Consider the following 18,188-nt stretch of genomic DNA (forward strand, 5'->3'; position numbering starts at 1 on the left):
AAGGAAGTTCACAAACACGAAGGAAATCAACATTTTACAAGGGTTGATAGTGAAAGGACATGGGGAAATGGTTTTAAACTAAAGGAAGAGAGATTTAGATGAGGTGTCAGTGCGAAGTTTTTTACTGAGAGAGTGGTGAGGTCTGAAACAGGCTGCCCAGAGAGACTGTGGATGCTCTGTCTCTGGAGGTGTTTAAAGCAAGATTAAATGGGGCCCTGGGCAATCTGTTGTAGCACTTGATCTAGTGTCTGGTAACTGTGCATGTGGCAGGGAACTTGGTGATCCTTGAGGTCCTTTCCAACCCAAGCCATTCTATAATTCTATTTTGACCTACATCCATTCCATAAATTGTAAACGATTGTTTATATTCTGCAATGCCAGTAAAGATTCAGTAATTAATATCTTGTTCACCTAACACGTGGTGCTGCTGATGATGCATGATCAGTAATATCTCATTAAAGAAAACTTATTTCATTAGTATTTGGTATTTGCTTTTGCTTTGGTGTGTGTGTTTTAAGTTTAATTAGTGGGAAATTTTGTTTGAAGTTTCGAAAGGTCTAGATATTCTTTCACAAAATAGATAAAACGTCATTAATTTATCTCCTTAAAAACTATCTTTTGTGATACACTGGAAGTAATATTTTGTTAAATTCAGCAATGAAAAAAATGGTAACAAACACAATTTTCATAGCTTATTTTGTAAGTTTAAAGTTGAAAATGGTTTCTCAGAACAGTATCTTTGTTGGGTGTAATTGTACATTTCTGTTGTATTATAAATAATGTATGCTTGAAGCTGAAAAGAGAGGCCTTCCAAGGAGTAGTGATATTCTGGTGGTTTGAGAGTGAAGCTTTTTTTTTTATCTGTTTTGATGAAATGGATTACAGTTAAGAAAGCTAATTGTATGTTGAAAAATAGTTTAGATTTTAACTACCATTTCTGTGTTAATAGATGGAGAAGGCAATAAAGCCATTTTAATGTGACTAGTTTAACTTAAATCTGTTCTTCTAAAAATGAACAGCTGACAACTGTGCAGTGTTTCAAAACACATATAACTTTTTATTTTTTTCATATAAATCTCTGCCCTAATCCTGTAATAGAGTTTATGTGGGTGTTTATCTTAACATCCACAGAGCTCACGCACTTCCTTGGTATTTAGTCCTGGTTCTGATCCTTGTCATTGGCTAATCAGGAGACAGCGTCTGTTAATTGAGTCTAATTGGGACTAAACTAAGTTTATTGATGTTATTTCCTTCTAATTGACTCTCTGCAGTCTTTGAGCAGAACTTGCTTGTGCAGTATCTTAGTTTTGTGAAGGGATTCATTAGTTCTTCAACTATTTCTTCAGCTTTAACTGTGGTGCGCTCAAGTGCTTAAGTGGTTGATCAGTCTTTTATGTATATGGAAATCGAGCAGATACATTTTTAGGCACCTTATACTGTTTCTCTACGGAAGATTTACATTCAGCAAAAGTAGAGGAAAAACTGCTTGCTTATTTTAATGAAGTTACGGGAGTTTACCATCTTAGTTATCCAAATCTCATTGCGAAGTATAATTTTAAATTGATTTAAGTATGCAATATTTGATGCATGGACACTACATTCATCCATGAAAATATACTTATTTGTGCACAGAAATATATGTAACTACTGGGGACGTGTAAGCACCTGCATTTGTACATGGAAATAGCGCTATTAGGAGTGGGAACCTGAGAAACTAAAGTGAAAAGGAAGATGCAAGGGAAATAAAAAGTAAATAGAGATAAAATGATGAGACAAGAAGGACAGCGAAGACAAATGTTGATTATACTGCAGTGAATCTGAGCTGTTGCTGGAGTGTGTGATGTGAGGAGATGCAAGAGATCTGCATTTGCTCAGAAGTAGGAAGAAACCAAGGTAGGAAATCCTACCACTACATAATAGGGAGGTTCAGAGAAAATGGAGCACAGTTCTTCTCAGACAGATGGTGATACGTAGTCTTGATAACCAAACAAGAAGTCAGAAAAGTTTATGCATCAGTTTTTTGATTGTTACTGGGATTGCCTGCTTTGTGTTACTTTTATTTGTACTTTTTTATTTGTATTGTGAGAGGAAAAAAATGAAACTTGAACCAAGTAAATATGAGCACTTGTACAAACAAGAACAACAACAACAATAACAAAAAAAAAAAAAAAAAAAAAAAAACACCAAAAAACAATCCAAACAACAACAAAAAACCAGCAATTGAAAGAATACTAATTCTTATTTTATAACAGGTAATTCAATCAGTCTTGTGAATCCTGAGATTTACAATAATTTTGATGTTTCCCAAAAGCACATATGGCATGTTGATACATTGTTTTTGTTGGTGCTTCTTGTAAGTGGAAGAACAAGAAAGTGTTATTTGTCTCCTTTGATCTTTTCCTCTAGTGTATGTGTATCAATGGAAACCATAAAATTTAGGCACAAATGAAGATCTCATTTCAGTCTTTGAACTCAGTTTGGAAAAACAGGTGCAGTTTTTCCTCAGTGGAAGTGTGGAAGGGGAAAAGGGAAGAAAAATGAAGCAATGAAAGAGTCCTGGGGTTGGTTGATAGGTTCAGTTTCCTGCATAAGAGCTGCTGCTTTGTCACTTGCAGCATGGGCAGCACCAGCAGCATATTACTTTGCAAGGGTTTCTTTTTTGATACCTGACTGCAAGTCCAAATTTTTCTCTAGATATTTGGGTGTATTCTTGAGTGTTGTTCATACTGATTTCAATGTTGTTGATCATCTCCCCCTGCTCTTCTACCAGAACTGATATCTGGATGAAAAGATCCTTCAAGTCTTTGATCTGAGTCTCTAGGCTGATCAGTTCTTTGTGTCTCTGTTCAATCTCTGAAAGCTGAGCTTTAGTAATTTTGGCTTCGGTGAGTAGATTTTCGTTGAAAATCTCCCATTTTCCTTGTTGGAACATATCATTGACTTCGTCCTCAGATACCTCTTTACCAGCTACTTCAAGCTGACGAACAATAAATCTTCTGCATTTCTCTTGTTTGGCTGTTATAGCTTCATTGTATGAAAGCATAGCATTTAGGTAACACCGGGACAGGAAAGTGTGCTGGGAAGCTAGAATTCTTACTATAGCACGTGATAACCCATATTCACTTTCAACTTTTTTCACTGTTTTTGACAGTTCATCCAAACCTTTTCGTATATGCTCTGCTTGAATTTTTATTTCTCTTGCTGTGTTAGATTCCTTTTTAAGAACACTGAACCTTCTCATTGAAGATACTAGACTTTTTTGTTGTTGACTGAATTTTTGAACTTCCTCCACCAAATTATTGATCTCGTTCTGAAGCTTCTGGATTTCATGGAAGTGCCTTTCGGTTATAGGCTCCCTTTCATAAATAATGGCCTGCTGTTCAAACTCTTCCTGCTCATCTCGTACAGGTGGACAGGTATTTTCTCCAGCCATCTGTAGTTCTTTGGCTCGGAGTTTAAGCTCCTGAAGGCGATCTCTCATGATTCTTGAGCTTAGCTTTTTTCTTTGTTCTTTACCTCACTTGCAATTCAGGGAGTTAGCTCTTTTAGTTTCTTTTAGCTTGTTTTTCTGTAATCAAAGTGTAAAGACGATCCATGTTAGCAGTGGTCTATAGGCATTAACAGTAGTTTTGGAACTCAGAGCAACTTCACTTTGTACACTAGTAAAATTAGCAGGTAAGTGTTTTGAGTTCAAGGAAGGTGATGTAAGAACAATCTACCCTTTAACCCAGTTTCTGTAGGGCTTAATCAAAACCTAAAGATTTCAATTTATCTTCAGATGTGCACAGTTAAGTCTTCCCTTGGCTTTTTTTGTTATCTTTTGCGTTTCCATAGACAGTAATTTGTAGTCCAATCCAATTTGTATGATAGATTATGGCTTATTATATAGAACTTAAAATAACTAAGAACATGGATTGGGGTGGGGAACAACTTTGTGAAGGAAGAGATGAGAAACTCAAATTCTTTGTTTTATCATAATTCTTTATTTGATGAAGGAATATTAATAACTTTAAATCTTTTTGGAAATAGTAGAAAATTTTCATCTTCAGTGGAAAGCAAGCACTTTGGCCTTTGAGACAATCTGCCTAGGGGTCAGAATTTTGGCTTGAATGTACATTTTAAGCTCTTAGTTCAGCCACACAGAAATTTTTTTTCTCCTTTTTTTCCTTGACTTCCCTTATCTGTTGAGTTAAAGTGATGATAACTGAACTACAGCAAGCAAGAACTTGTAGTTTAGTATGAAAATACTAAATAGAAGTGGATTCAGTATAATTAACATCAGGTATTGAAGATTTTATAAGCTTCTTTGGATTTCTGTCACTTTACATTGCCATTTGTGAACTTAATACAATTTTTACTGACATATTTATACAACATGTTAGCACACAATTCAGTAGTGTTTCTTATTTAATAGAAAGTGGATTTAGTTATGTTTTCTACCTTAACTGTTGTACATGCTTCGCTGGAGATATTTAAACTCACTCTGAGAATTATATTAACAGAGATCTGTTAATGTGATGCTGAATTTTTTTAGTGGGAATGATTTTATAGCAAATCTGAGAAACGTACCTTTCATATGGCTTTGGGCATAGCTTTCAGCCTGGCCTCTGCTGTCAGTCTAAATTTTCCTGTTTGATTTTGAACATAGGGAAGTATTTCAAGGATTTGCTTGAAGACATCTTCCATTTAAAAAAAAAAAAAAAAAAAATGAAATTAAAAACAAAATCTTAAAAATTGGCAGCTTTTTGCAGTTGGTTTATGGCCACAATAAAATATATATATATTTTTAAATGACCTCTGTTGAATGTGTGCTTATCTTCTTGAATGCAGCAATATCCGTGGAGAGGTATCTATAACCTGTAATGCACACAGATGAAACATTAACCAAGAAGCCCCAAAAAACAAGAGTGATAAGCATTAGTATTTCTGAATGCAAATATTTCTTCTTTAAGTTCAGATAAAGAAAGAACCTTTTAATGCCACAAGGAATAAGAGCTTGGAAAGGGCTGTTTGTGGGTGTTTATGTGGGATGGCATGCTTCTGGGATATAGTGCTCTGTACCACATACTGAGGGTTGGACCAAAAGATCTGTAACATTGACACACACAATGTGAATGTTGTGGGTGTTTCTTCCTATGAGTGCCATTAAATTATTTTTGGAGAGTATTACAGCTCATTTGTTTGAGTTTGCAAGACCTTTTGTCTATTTTCAAATATTTCCTTTCTTTATGAGCTCTCTGTGCAGGTAAATAAGTCGTTTGGAACACTGCTGATGATATGGATCTTTAAGGGAATATTTAAAATGACTAAAACAGTTCTTTCATCAAAGTACTTTTTCACTGAAACATTTCTGAAGATTTAGCTTGGCTTTTCAAAATTCATATACTGAAGGAAGGGCATTAGGTAGTAAGATGCTTATGTTGCACATTTTCATTACGTGGAGCATAACCTCTACACGCTGGCAGGCAACTTCTAGAAGTCTTTGAGTCATATTAATGAACCTGAGTTGATGGAATTAGTGCACACACTCTGCACCGTCTTACAAATCTACTGCAGTGTTTGTCTTTTTGGTAGAATTATTTTTGTTATTGTTGTTATGGCTGTTTTAGGGCTGCTATTTTTCATTGTTTGTTTGTTTGTTGTCCTCTGCTCTGTAAACAAAAGGGATGCTCCATTCTGCAGAAATCGAAAGTATCGGTCATTGCTGCTTTGCAATTGATTGGCACTGGGTTTTACTTCTTATTTTCAAGTTTTTGTATAAATCTAATAAATAGTTCGTGATTAGCTTGCAAACTGTTCAGTGACTCTCAGTTACTGAGAGCAAGAATTAGTTACATGAGATACCTCTGATTTGACAGTGCTGAGGGTGTTACTTTGTTACATGTTACTTTGACATGTTACTGAGGGTGAATCACCTCTCTTAGGTATTTGTTGATTTCTTTAGGTGGACTCCAGGAATTTGGTGTGTATGCATATGTTTAATACTATGTAATTCAACAGTTTTCTTTTTTTAATTAAAAGAAAGTTTCCTTTGAGTATATAATCTTTTTTAATTACAGGGATGAAAGTATTTTCTTAAACTTCCCATGAATGTTTTTCTTGAAATAAAATCAAGAACTGAAAATCTGTTAAAAGTGAAGTGTTCAGGACTAGAAGACTATTTAATTTTTACTTAGGGTCTTCTGGTCAAGTCAAATGTGTTTCTTACATGGGTTTATTCAGGCGTGAATGTTAAACTGTGCAGTAGTATCTTTTAGCTGGTTTTGGAGGTTTCAGGATAGTCTTCGTAAGTGACTGTGTTTTATAGATGCATATTGTCTGAAATCCCAATTCTAGAGAATCTTTTTTGGTAAGCAAACGCATTATTTCTTTCCAATATCCAAAAGAGTGCATTTTGTAATAGCTACAAGGAATCAATCTAGTAACCTGTCAATATGCAAACAATTTTGTTACATTAGAATAACTTCATATAATAGTTCTGTGGTTTCTCTGATCCCTTACCCATATTTAAGGTCCCTAAATATTTTTTTTTCATTATCTAAGTCATGGAGCTGTACATTGTGAACATATTTTCCACAGATTTATACATTGTTATCTACAGGAAGATTAGCTTAAAAACAAAACTTTAAACGTACAGACATCAATTGTAAGAAACAATGCTGATGTTGTACCGTAGTACAGATTTCCCTTACTGCTTTTTTAATTGGTTTCCCCTAAAACCCCCAACTTCACCCCCCACTTCTATGATTTCAGATCCAAACATAATGTTTATTCATTTGCTGCAAGAGAATAATTAAAAAAAAAGAAAAACAACAAAAAAAACTGGTAGATAGTGAAAGTTACCATATTGTACTGAGAGTTAACAGGCAAACTTCCAAGTAATTTTGTGGAAAATGCTACTTCAGGGTGGAGAAAAATACAACATGTATTTATTTTATTACAGTAATTCCTTAGTGTTGCTTAACTAGTGGTATTTCCCACAGCAAAAAGAAGCAGTTTCTTTAAGGTTAACATTCTTTTGAAATGTTTCAGAACTGCTTGGCACCACCATGACTGGGGAAAGTTCAGCGTGGGGCATGTGAAAGAACAAGGCTTTAGAAGAATTGACCTGAAAATCTTGTTTTAGTACAGTCTAACGCATTTGTTGACCCATGTTAATTTAACATGGCTTGGCAATCCTATGATCAAAAGCAAGTTTTAATGGCACCATTAATGCTTATGTGAGGTGGCAAGACTTTATTGTATCTAAGGAAATTCAAGTAATTACTGGAAAGCTGTAATACATGCATATGGTCATCCAGTTGTTCCATCAGAACGCAGCACAATTTCTCAAAAGGACAGTTACTGATTTTTCTTATGTTCAATTTGCTGTGGCTTTGAAGTGAGTTGATCAGAGGACCATGAGAACTAGGTTTGCTGTTCAATTTGTGTATCTATTAACAATTATTAATCTACTTTTTGATGGTTTGGGTTCACTGATCTCGAAATATTTGAATTCCTTGAGGGAGAGAAGAAACTAAAAAGCAGCAGAATTGCATGACTGTTGGGGGACTCTTTGCAAAGTATGTATCATATAGTTATCCACAAAAGGAACAGTTTCTTCTCAAATCTCAGATGTAAGAAGTAAGCAGAAAACACTTCGAGTAGCTAATTTTTTTTGTGTGTCTTGTTTATTGAACTTACTAGGGAGTGGAATGTAAGCAATGGAACCCTACTTTCATATCCTACCTCCTATTTGGATTGCCTTCAAAACCCGCCTCTGAACTTGCTTGCCAGTAAATGTGACTGATTGTATTGCAACTGAAACTCATGCTGGTTTAAAATAAACAAGGATGTCTTCGTGACATAGATAACCTTGGAAATTGTTGGCTTGACTATATGAGTGTTTCCTAACTAACTTGGTTCATACAGGGAGTTCTTTGTGTTGTTGTCCTTTGTGTTGGATTGTATGTATAGGCATGCATCCTGCTGGTTGAGATGAAAGACTTACTGAAGTTTTTGCCAACACAGGCAGAATGTGCCAGCCCTTTTAGAGTTAAGGGAATTCATAGATGGAAATCTCTTGAGTGATTAAGTCCCCTGCATTCAGAATACAGTCAGGTTCCAGCTTTCTCTGCTGAGTTCAAACCAATTCTTCATGTTTCAAACTATTTCAAAAGAATCTGATGTTTTCAAACCCATTTAAACCTATTTTTAATCTGATATTTAACACTAGAATTTCTTTCTTTAGAGTATTGATGTATATCAATGACCTTATTTCTACCTTTTCTGGAAATAATGCCGCCCCACAGTAATGCTGAGGGGAAATCAAGCACAGCTGGACAGACACTAGTTTGAAGGAATTATGTCCTTCAGTGAATGAGCTTTGTGAACCTTGATACCGTCTTCATCTTTCATGTGAGTATTACCTCATCTTCTTGGATCATGGAAACCAGTCTGAAGCTGGAATAATATTAATTCCTGGGAGCTGGACAGAGAGCAATAGCAACAGTGATGAGTAAAGGTTTTTACTAATTAAACATCCTGTGATCTTCTACATCAACTAGACTTCTTTCCCATTTAGCATGAGGCCGTTGTCCTGCCGCAGATATGCTACCAGGTTTGCCTTTTTAGTCATTTGCACAAAGGTTAATTTGACTTGAGAGTGAGTGTTCCAGGGGAAGAAGACTTGTGCTGTCTGTAGCCAGATTCATTTAACATTCTTAGGTGCTCCACATTTTGATTAAATTTCACTTTAGGAATAGTGGAGTTTTTATGTGATATATATTTAAATATTCTATATAGTGCCCCCAGTTTGACAAATCATTTAAGCAGATGCACAGATCTGAGCACGTGGTTAAACCTCCCCAGAAGAGCTCTCTGTTTCCCAGTACTGTATGTCATTTTCGCTCTGAGAAGCTGAGACTGGATTTTGGGCAGCATAAGCTCAAATCTAATTGAAGATAGTGGGCTTTGAGAATGTGTTTAAAATTAAACAGGTCTTTAGGTGTTTCCCTAATAACAAGTGGTCTCACAGTTTTATTGTGTAGAATTATTTTATATTAACAGTGTCCTTGAAAGGCACTTTTCCCTTAATACTCTGTGAGAGCGCTTGCTAAGTTCTCGCTGACAAACCATGTTACTGCTGTAAGCAGTTCAGGTGAGATGCTGTCATAACCATGGTGTTTTGCAAGCAATGTGAATATGCATGCTTCTGAATGATTTAATCAACTCATCAGGGTGTCATCTGGAGAGGAACAAATGCTGAGCTTGCTTTGCAGGTGTGGGAGCAGTAAGTTCCTCTGTATTTTCTGCTGAAAGTTTTTCACCTCTGCAGATGGGCAGCTGCTGAAGTTCCTTGCCAAAAGGCAGCCTAAGTTACAGAGGTGGGGAATGTGTGCACATCTGTTTGCGGAGGAGAGGTTTGTTTCTCCTGTCCTGGGGGATTATGATCTCATGATACATGGCGCCAATTTTCATGGAGAAAAGTGTTGAATTTGACAGGGCACCATAAGGGCACTTGTAAATAAGAATTCACTTGCTAATGTCAGCCAAGCACCATGTTACTAAGTTAGAAAGGAAAGAATTCCCACTATTTCTGACTGTTGGAGGTTTGTATTTTAAAACATTAAGCTTCTCTTAAGATAGGTGTGTATTTCACATACTGATACCTATTTCAGCTGCTAAGCATGCTGTGAATATAAGCTTTGTTTCCTTTTAGGTAGGCATTGTGTCTTCCATCCTCCAGACCTTATAGTGGTAAAGAGAAGTAAATACCTCTTACTGAAATTGAGGAGGTTGTTTTCTCCAACACACGCAGCACTTTGGCTTCTGGTCAAAATCAGACCTGGAGGCACCATCTTCAGGCTACAGAAGTCACTGGGATCTTTTCCATGAATTAAGTGAGCCTGGGACCAGACTGTGATTGAGCATCTGTTTTTCCTTGCCTTTATGCGTTAGACTCTATATACGTAGTAATTCGTGGCCTAATTCCGCAAGTGTCCTGAAAAGAGGTGTGTGAAGTGTTGAGTTTTTTCCAGGTCATGTAAGAAAGCCTGATCCTGCTATCTGACGTTGTTCAGCAATCTCAAACTCGGAGAAAGGTTTCCTACTGGGAAATCAACACACAATTACTTAGTTTGGATTGGATTTCTCTTTCCCAGTATTCCTTTGACTGACTCCAACTTGAAGTTTTGCCTTGGTATCAACTCCCACATAAACAAATAGTCCTGTACTTTTCCTGATGAAAGATACTGACACTTAACGGTGCTAAAGTTTGCTCCTTTGGTGTTGTCTTGTTATGCAGTAGGAAACTTTTATTGAAGGATAATTTAGTATATACAAATGCAGTGTAAAACACAAGATCTGTGTTAAGTTCCTAAATTTCTCCATTAAACTCCCACTTGAGTGTTTAAGGGAAAACCAGATTTGCATCTAAAAGCCACAAATTTCAAAAAATGCTGTTAGAATTTTGAGGTTACTTTTAAATAACTTATTCTGGTATGTAATATATTGCTTCATGTTCCACTTGCTTAACGCTTAACTTGGATGGGGCAATTTATTTTTTTTTCATCTGAAGGAATCTGGAAGCACTATCAGAAACAGAGGACTTGCCTTACAGAAGTGATGAAATACTTCAACTACAGCTGGCAGTCACTGTAGGAACAGAAATTCCAGCTTTGCTGTTCTTCATACCCAATTACTCACATTTGTACTCCCTCTGCTAATTTATGCTCAAGGCAACCTTCCACTCAGCATAGCCTAGTACTTTGTTAGCATCCATATCAGACTTTTTCTTCACTGGTTGGAGAAGTTGGGTTACAACAGCTAAGAGCAGGAGGTTGACTTCAGTAATGGTAATAGGAAATAAGCATTAGATTGCTAAACTGCAGCAGCAAATTGTTGACTAAGTTTAGAAACAGCTCTGAGTGCTCTGACATAAACAAATGTGAAGAGCATCAGTGAGATCTGTCGGCGTTTCCTGCCATTCCTCAGACGTAAATGTTGCTGCATTTGAGTTACTGAAGCGTTATTCAGAACCATAATCACAAGCTGTAGGCCTTTAAAAGATACTGTGTAGTCAGGGAGATGATACAGCTGCTGAGATGATACTGTCGAATTCATGTGGCACTGTGCCTTTTCTATGTACAGTAAAAAAGTTATGTAATAGTGAAAGCATAGCCAAAGAACAGATAAGGCTACAGGATGATTTTGGGCAGAAGGTGGATAGGGGTAAGGAAGGGAACAGGATAGTCTACAGAAGAGAAAAAGTCAGGGTCAGTTTTGCAGTACATTTTACAGTACATAAGCTGTGCTTAGAGCTTAAGGATTATTGACCAGCTTTCATTAGCATACTATATTTGGCCGGGAGAGGGGAGTAGGGATGTGCATGCTGCATTTCAATTTGGTCGTGCTGACAAGCCTCATCTCCTAGGAAGGCTTTGCTCTCCATCCCCCCTCTTCCAGTGCACACACATAGTTGTTATTTAGATTCACTGGTGATTCAGTTTGTATTTGTTCTGGTAGTCATCTTCTTATGTATTAGTGACAGGTTTAGGAGTACAATTTTCACATCTTTGTCAAGTATTTTAAGGGTACTGCAGGAGTATTGGCGTTTTGATAACTTTAATGTGTTGTTCACCAGAGATGAGTCTCTCCAAAGTGATGGCCTATGTGGATGGGAAGCCTTTACAATGACAAGTACATCTACACCCTGCCTAGGAGAACAGTAGATTCTGAGAAGTGGACTACCATTATCCATTATTAATTTGTTTTGATGATAAAGTATGCCTTAAATTCTTATCAAAGATCACATCATTACCTCTGCTGAAACAGCTTTAAAAAGCAAAACCGAAACAAACCTGCAATAAAAATAAGGGTTGATTTATTTTTCTGTCCTTTAGTTATGATACAGTGAAGGGCACTAGGTAGAAGACACTTGCAAGCAACATATATCTCAAAGGAATTTCAGCTAAAAGTAATTTTTTATTTAATACATTTCTAGGCTGCAGTGAAGTTGCATCTCTGTTATATTGTGCAAAAAAACCAAACCTGTGTAACTGTTCTTTTTGACAGCATTGGCTTTGAGTCATGTTCAGAGTCATGCTCTGGTCTGGAACCTTATTGCTGTTTTGAGTGTCTTAGCAACTCAGTAAAAAATTACTGAAGTATTTCTGTCATTTAAACTTAATATTAACTCTTAATAGTTTCTGGGAAAGACTGAGGTTTTGAATCGAAATTTAAGCTTTCTGAAAAAGTTGTGCTTTCATTTATTCTCACAAGAAAAGAAATATGTTTTGTGCTCTAGAATCTTGTGTTATAACTCCAAGATACATTTTAAGCAACTGAAGCAAGGAAATTTGTTGCAGATTAAATTTATTTTCTCCTTTTCTCAAAATAAAAAAGTTTCTTTTAGCTTAATTGTCTTGTAAAAACACGTGCTTAAAGCAAGGATGAAAGTGTCCTCTTAAATCATCATGTTTTAAGATGATAATTCCTTGGAAAAGCATACGTAAGACCAGTTCTAAGTTCAAGCTTCTGTTTGTGGGCAGCGTGGTATTCAACAAGAAAACAGTAAAGGCGGAGAGTTTGCCTTGGGTATAGGCCTAAAAATGCATACCATTTGTATTTGCAAGGTAGGTAAGTACTATCAAAGTATGTCATACGACAGTGCAAAATCAATTGCATTTTCAATGCAGGGGACTTGAATAAGATCCCTATCAATATTTTTAAGAACTGCTAACATGTGAAGGCTGTTTGTATAATTAGTAACATGTTGTATCATCACAGCCCACTATGTGGTGTGATATTGAGGAAATAGAATCTTGTTTCTTGAGAAAATATCCCATACTAGCACTGCCAGAAGACAACTGGGCAAACCCAAAACGACCCATGTGAAGGAGAATAGAAATTGGTGCATTTGAAGCTATGTAGCTTGGGAGTTCTCTAGTTAATGTGAAGTAGGTATGGGAAGGGGAGAAACAGATAGTAAATAAAAATGTTTGATTCAAATATAACAAAACAGGTCTGAGTATTAAGGGGATTTGCACAACAAAATTTCATGAGTGAAAATGATTCAGAGATTGCTGGTAGAGTCATTAAGCTGTGCTGCTGGAGTGAGCACTTCAAGGGAGAGGTAAGGGCAGAAAATAGATTTTTAGTTATTTTAATTAATTTAGATGTTCTTGGCCAGAAATCTGTAACGCACTCGAGATGCTGGAGATACACTGCTTTTAGGGCAGTTCTGTGGTGTTGCATATGGGAAAAGCATAATAACAGAGAAGATGATAGGCAAATAATAGAAGTATGAACTTTGGCATTAGTAGGTATGGGAGAATATGGTAAGTTTTGAATCATCTGTTTTAGAAGATTTTGTACTTTCAAAGTCTCTACAGCTGCCAGTGTTCTTCCCTATCAGTTACAGAGTTGTGGTGATGTTACTATTTTTATGAAATATGTGATTCAGTGATGCATAATGAATCAGTGGCAAAGCTGGGTTTGTACTTTGGAGTTCTGTAACCTGTTCTGAATTGCCTGTAGAAGATTTGAGGATAGCGATCTGTCATTATTTCCACGTGTACAGACAGTGATTCTCAGGCTGTCCACTGAAACTGTGGGTATCGGAAGGTGTTACGGTCATGCCTTTGCACTGGCATAAGTCACACTTGCAGGTGCAGCATGCATCACTGAGGGTTATACTCTCTAGTTAGTAAAGGACTGGAATATCTCGTATTTAAAACTGAAGAACTTAACTAATGTGTTTATGATGTTTCATGTACTAAAGAATTACTGAAAGTAGTGCTCTTTAGGAAACTTGAAAAACAAACAACAACAACAACAACAAAATCACTTAGATTCCTGGTTTTGTTTTTCTTTCAGACAAGAATAATGTTAGTAATCAGCACTTTCACTTGTTTAGCTGGTATGAACATGGTGGCCACCTACAAGTCATAGAAATCCAGAAAGAAGACTATAAATTCCTCTAGCAAAAGTTACATAATGAGGCTTTAGATATTTATATATCGTAAGGTAGAATTTGAAAGTAAATTAACAAAAGACAAGGCTGAAGCAGGATGAAGGACAAGTGAAATCATTTCCATTTAATAGAGCATATATTTTTAACTCTAACTTTCTCTAGAACTCTGTTAGTATAAATCTATTTCCAGATTCTCTTTTATCCTGATAGTAGAGTTGCAGGAGCAAAATTCGTAGTCCCACTTAGTTTTCATTCTCATTTCATCTATCATGTCATATAGCTAAGTACTGCAGCCTTGCAACTCATCTGTAGTAAATGTAAGGATTTCTAGGGAAAGCAAAAACCACAATGTATCTTACAGGCAGTTTCCATAAAGAAAGTTCATTATTTGTCTTGGTATCTATTATTAAGGTGAAATACATGAAAAGTATATGAAAATAATACATATTTTCAGGGATTTTTTAAAATTCTTACACCAGAACATGGCAGCATAACTTATTGCTTTTGCAGTTAAACACTTGGAAGTTAAATACGGTGTTCTGGTTATAATCTCAGATCTCTTTGTGTAAAGCCCATTTGAGTAGTTGGTTGGAATAAACAAATAGTGAAGAAGTGTGTTGGAGAAATACACTTTTGGTAAATGAGAATAGGATTCAGATATGAGGTAGGAATGTGGCTGCTTACCTAAAGTGAAACAAATGATAACTGACATTCTTTTAACCACTTCAAAAGGTAGTATGAGAATGAGATTGCTCTAGAGTTGCCTAAAGATACTACAAACAGGATGAGTTTAGAATCTTACATTTAAATAAAAGAATAGTTAGAAGTGTCCTGGAGGAGCTAGTTAAGGAAAAAGGTGAATTAGAGGAATTGATCTCCCTGCAGTTACGTGTACACAAACTCTTTCTTAATTGGTGTTTGTAAGCAGATGGTCTTGGAGCGTCTCATCACTAGTTTTTCATTATATCTTACCCTAATATTCAAAGTGTTGTTTTACGTAACAATAGAAGGCATAAAAAGCAAACTAGGGAAATTAAATATTCTGTGTTTTTGAGGAGGACCCTGGTGTCAATCAGTAAAAAGTTACCAATGATTTTCCAACTCTTATCAACGATCCAGAAAGTGCCTAATGCTAAGGCATCTCTTTAGAGTGCCAAAGAATGTAGCTTAAGATTTGCTAAGAGCCACATTTGGACTATTTGTATAGTTAAAAGCTGTTAAATGCAATCTGCAAAAAGTCTACACAAAGAAGGGAGAGCAGAGAGTTTCTCTCAGTCCCGGTGGGAAGCCTGAAACTATTTGCTGGTTCTCCTATATGTGTGCTTGTTGAATTAGCAGTAAGTTTGTTTTTCTTGAAAAGCTAATGAACTGCAAATAATTGAAGGGCAAAAACTATCTGACACACTCACATCTTTCTGTCTGTCGATCAAGAGTTTGAGCTGCATGGTCAGTAACATGAGGAAAACAAAGAAACTAATTAATCTTTTCTTCATATAACTGCACAGGCCTCAGTTTTCTATTGTCATGCTAGTAATTGCTGTCCACAGGACTGTCCAAGGGGGAAAAATGGATGAGAGATGAAATCCTGAAGAAAATACTTGGAAGATTATTTCTAAAAGCTCAACTGTGGGTGAAAAAATATGGCTTTGTTCATTCTTGTTTAGACTGCTGCGCAGTTGAAAGCTTCTCCCTCTTGCCTTTGAATTCTGAGGAATGGTGGCTCAGTCATTCTCAAAGCTATGGCTTCTTGAAGTAGCCTTCAAGCCTAGTATTCCTGATCTCAGATCAATCGTTCTTTTAAAGATACATTTTCCTGAAGTTACTTCTACTCAAGATTGACAATTTTGATACTGCAGTATTTTGACCAAAGTACCCTGGAGGTATACTGTGCTCTTCTGTATTTTTTTATGGCCAACGTGCAGATTTGACCAAACTTATTGAGTCTGTGATAACTGGCTAAACCCAAAAGCATTATCTATAAGCTACTTTCACATATTACTTCAAACAGCTTGCCTGTACACTGTTTAGTTTTCAGTGTTCTTACTGTATGGTAAATCCAGAACCAAATGCACAAGTTGTAAAGCAAATGTATTTAAAACAAAAAGTCCAAGCCTGCAAACCAAGAAAATAAACACATCTAGGCACTCATACAGAATACCTTCTGTGAAAGAAACATCTGTTTTTTCTCTAACATTTCTTGTTTGTTTGTTTGTTTAAGAAAACTGAGATACAAAGATATCCTTTTTATACCAGATTTTTTCACCAAATCTCTTGGACTGTGAAGTAAGTTTTAATGCTTATTTGTTCGCTACTTGCTGGGTAATTTACATTTTAGAAGCAAGCCAACGAGTGCACATAGTTCATGTTCAGAGACTTTTTCGCTGGTATTTCTTCTGGCTTCTGAGGGAAATACTGAAGTGTAGATGTCAGTTGTGCCAATGCACACATACACTCCCTTTCCACACTGTTTCCCATGACTCTAAAAATAAAGTTCAAAGCTCTCTAGTTGTTTTTTTAAAAAAAGTCTTACATGACATAAAAGCATTTGGTTCTTTCCTCTTCTCTGTTTCTTTTATAAATAACATTTTTTGCTACACTAAGAGGGTTCCAAGTATACTTTGTGAAATTGAAGTAAGTAAAGCATGATTTTATTTATAAAAGCTTTGGAGTTGGCAAACTTAATGTTATATGCCATCAGCGCTTTCAAGTGTGTTTATCAATACTTCTTATAGTTCTTAAACACCGAAGATTGTTACATATGAAGTTCTGCTGCTTTGGAAAATTAAAACCAAGCTCTGTCCTTTAAGATAACCCCAGTGTATTCAGTAAAGAATGAGGTTTTATGCATAAAACTTGGCTTCAAAGCTTAGCATTCCCGTGCATGAGCAGTGGAGCTCTGAGACATTATTAACCCAGAGTTCTATCCAATTATTTTCAGGGTCGACATTTACTGTTTGCGTGTCTTGACACTTTGACACAGACTACACAGCCTTTTTCTGATATTTGCAACTTTTTAAACGTTAAGTAAAATAGAAGTCTTTACCTTTGAATCCAGTGCTGATGGCACACGTTATCCTTCAGAAAGGAACTCTGGAGGCTAAGCTTGAGTATAATGAGACAAATATTGTTTTGAGTATTTTCCCAAGTACTGTGTCTTGAGTGGCATTCCAGTAAGTCTTTTCAGCATGCTTTCTGCTCCTAGTCCTTAAATAATTGTCCGAGGGTTCATCTTCAAGTGCAGCAGTGCGAGAGAGAAGCTGACTTCTGCAACTGCAGTAGACAGGCAAATTGATTACTTTCTACGTGGGGAATCTGGTTCTGCCTGTTTGCAACCCAGCCTTGCTGCGAGGCGGATCACTCTCATGGAGTTGGCCAATAGTAGGAAGTGTCTGAGACCAGCTCCCTAGGTAGAGACCTTGTCAGCTGCAAACATAGCACTGCCTGCCTCTGAAGCACAAGTGTAAGCGCAGTAATTGCTTTCTTCTACGCTGAAGTGAGAAGGAAAAAGAAAGTGAGAGTATGTTGCGGATCTATTCATATGCTTACTTGAAAGGAAAAAACATGCATCGTTAATGCACAATGTGACGGTCAGTGTCTTAAATGTATTTGAACAATATGTTTATTCCTTAAGTTTGATCTACAGACTGAAGTGGGACAGGGAGTAGAACAACAGGAAATGTATGACCTGTATTAAATGAATTCTTGGGGAGCACGAGGTGGAGACTGCTATTTGGATATTTCACTTAGCCAGGTACAGAACTTCAATTCCAATGTTTGAATACATTGGTATTATAACAGGATTTCTGTATTGGAAACAGAAGGTAACTGTCCAAAAAAGCAAACTGTATGCCATTCAAAGTAGTAAAGGTGAAAAATCAGCAGATACTGCATGTTATAGGGCATTACTGTCAAACTGAGGTATGCAGTTTACAAAGATTACATTCTGCGTCATCTGTGATTTGTAGAATGTACAGTCCAGAGAAACAGTAAATACTATAGTTATTTAATCTTGAGGTTGAAAAGGCTGTGGCAACAAAGTATGTACTCAGAAATATTTTCTTAAATCAGATCGAGATAGGGATTGACAGCACTGCTGAGGAATGCTTTTTGAGACTAGGAAAAGTGCAATAGGATTTTTAGACTGTGGCAAAGGTAAGGTAAATAGAGGGGAAAAGAAAAAGAAGGCAGAGATAACTGTTTCCAGTCTTTTGATTTCTCCCTATAACTTTCTTGA

General features: G+C 36.4%; 2 protein-coding genes across 6 annotated transcripts in view; one reads left to right on the top strand and one right to left on the bottom strand.

The window, feature by feature from the left end:
- Positions 1-18,188, top strand: part of ARL13B (ADP ribosylation factor like GTPase 13B) — a 47,017-nt gene that overhangs the window by 11,616 nt on the left and 17,213 nt on the right. The window lies entirely within an intron of this gene.
- On the bottom strand, positions 1,605-17,384 carry STX19 (syntaxin 19). The gene is made up of 3 exons (XM_052665881.1): positions 16,998-17,384; positions 4,570-4,679; positions 1,605-3,568 (listed from the first exon to the last, which is right to left on the bottom strand). Exon 3 carries the CDS (start codon positions 3,479-3,481, stop codon positions 2,606-2,608), a length of 876 nt encoding a protein of 291 aa, XP_052521841.1. The 5' UTR covers positions 3,482-3,568; positions 4,570-4,679; positions 16,998-17,384; the 3' UTR covers positions 1,605-2,605.

This window comes from Tympanuchus pallidicinctus, unplaced genomic scaffold, assembly GCF_026119805.1.
Source record: "Tympanuchus pallidicinctus isolate F22 unplaced genomic scaffold, pur_lepc_1.0 scaffold10, whole genome shotgun sequence".
In the NCBI taxonomy this organism is placed as follows: Eukaryota; Metazoa; Chordata; class Aves; order Galliformes; family Phasianidae; genus Tympanuchus; species Tympanuchus pallidicinctus.